General features: G+C 46.5%; 1 protein-coding gene across 1 annotated transcript in view; it reads left to right on the top strand.

Annotated features, from left to right (window-relative positions):
- Positions 1–432, top strand: part of dhdh.2 (dihydrodiol dehydrogenase, tandem duplicate 2) — a 4,395-nt gene continuing 3,963 nt past the window's right edge. The window contains exon 1 of the mRNA XM_005727668.2: positions 1–154. Within this exon, the coding sequence (XP_005727725.2) occupies positions 65–154 (90 nt within the window). The 5' untranslated portion in view covers positions 1–64. The remainder of the gene's footprint in view (positions 155–432) is intronic.

The following is a 432-nucleotide window of genomic DNA, read 5'->3' as shown; positions in this document are numbered from 1 at the left end:
CGCCACTCTGAGGCCGAGAACAGCAACTGCTGCTTCGAATCTGTCTCAGTCCGCCGTGTCCAATATGGCAACCAGGTGGGGAATCTGCAGCGCCGGGAAGATCAGTCATGACTTCACCGTGGCCCTGAAAACTCTTCCACTTGAAGACCATCAGGTATTTCTTTTAGCGAACTACTGTTCACAAATCTACCCAGTGATCAAACATAAACCTTCTCCTTATCACTCAGCGTGGTTTCCTGTAGCCGTGCTGACTGCCGCTCAGTTTCTACTGATTAGAAGTGCTTTTGAAATCAGTTTCTTACAACATTCGATTGACGCGATGTTATATATTTGCAGTTTGTGTCTTTAACAAAGGCCGATACAAGTGACTCCGGCCGTGAACTTGCGAAAACTGCAAGTTACAGTTTGCAGTATGTTGCGTTACATGTATGC

This window comes from Pundamilia nyererei, unplaced genomic scaffold, assembly GCF_000239375.1.
Source record: "Pundamilia nyererei isolate P.nyererei 1_Seehausen unplaced genomic scaffold, PunNye1.0 scaffold00025, whole genome shotgun sequence".
Lineage (NCBI taxonomy): Eukaryota > Metazoa > Chordata > Actinopteri > Cichliformes > Cichlidae > Pundamilia > Pundamilia nyererei.
The sequence above is the reverse complement of the archived record's forward strand: the minus strand, read 5'-3'. Positions and strand labels throughout refer to the sequence as shown.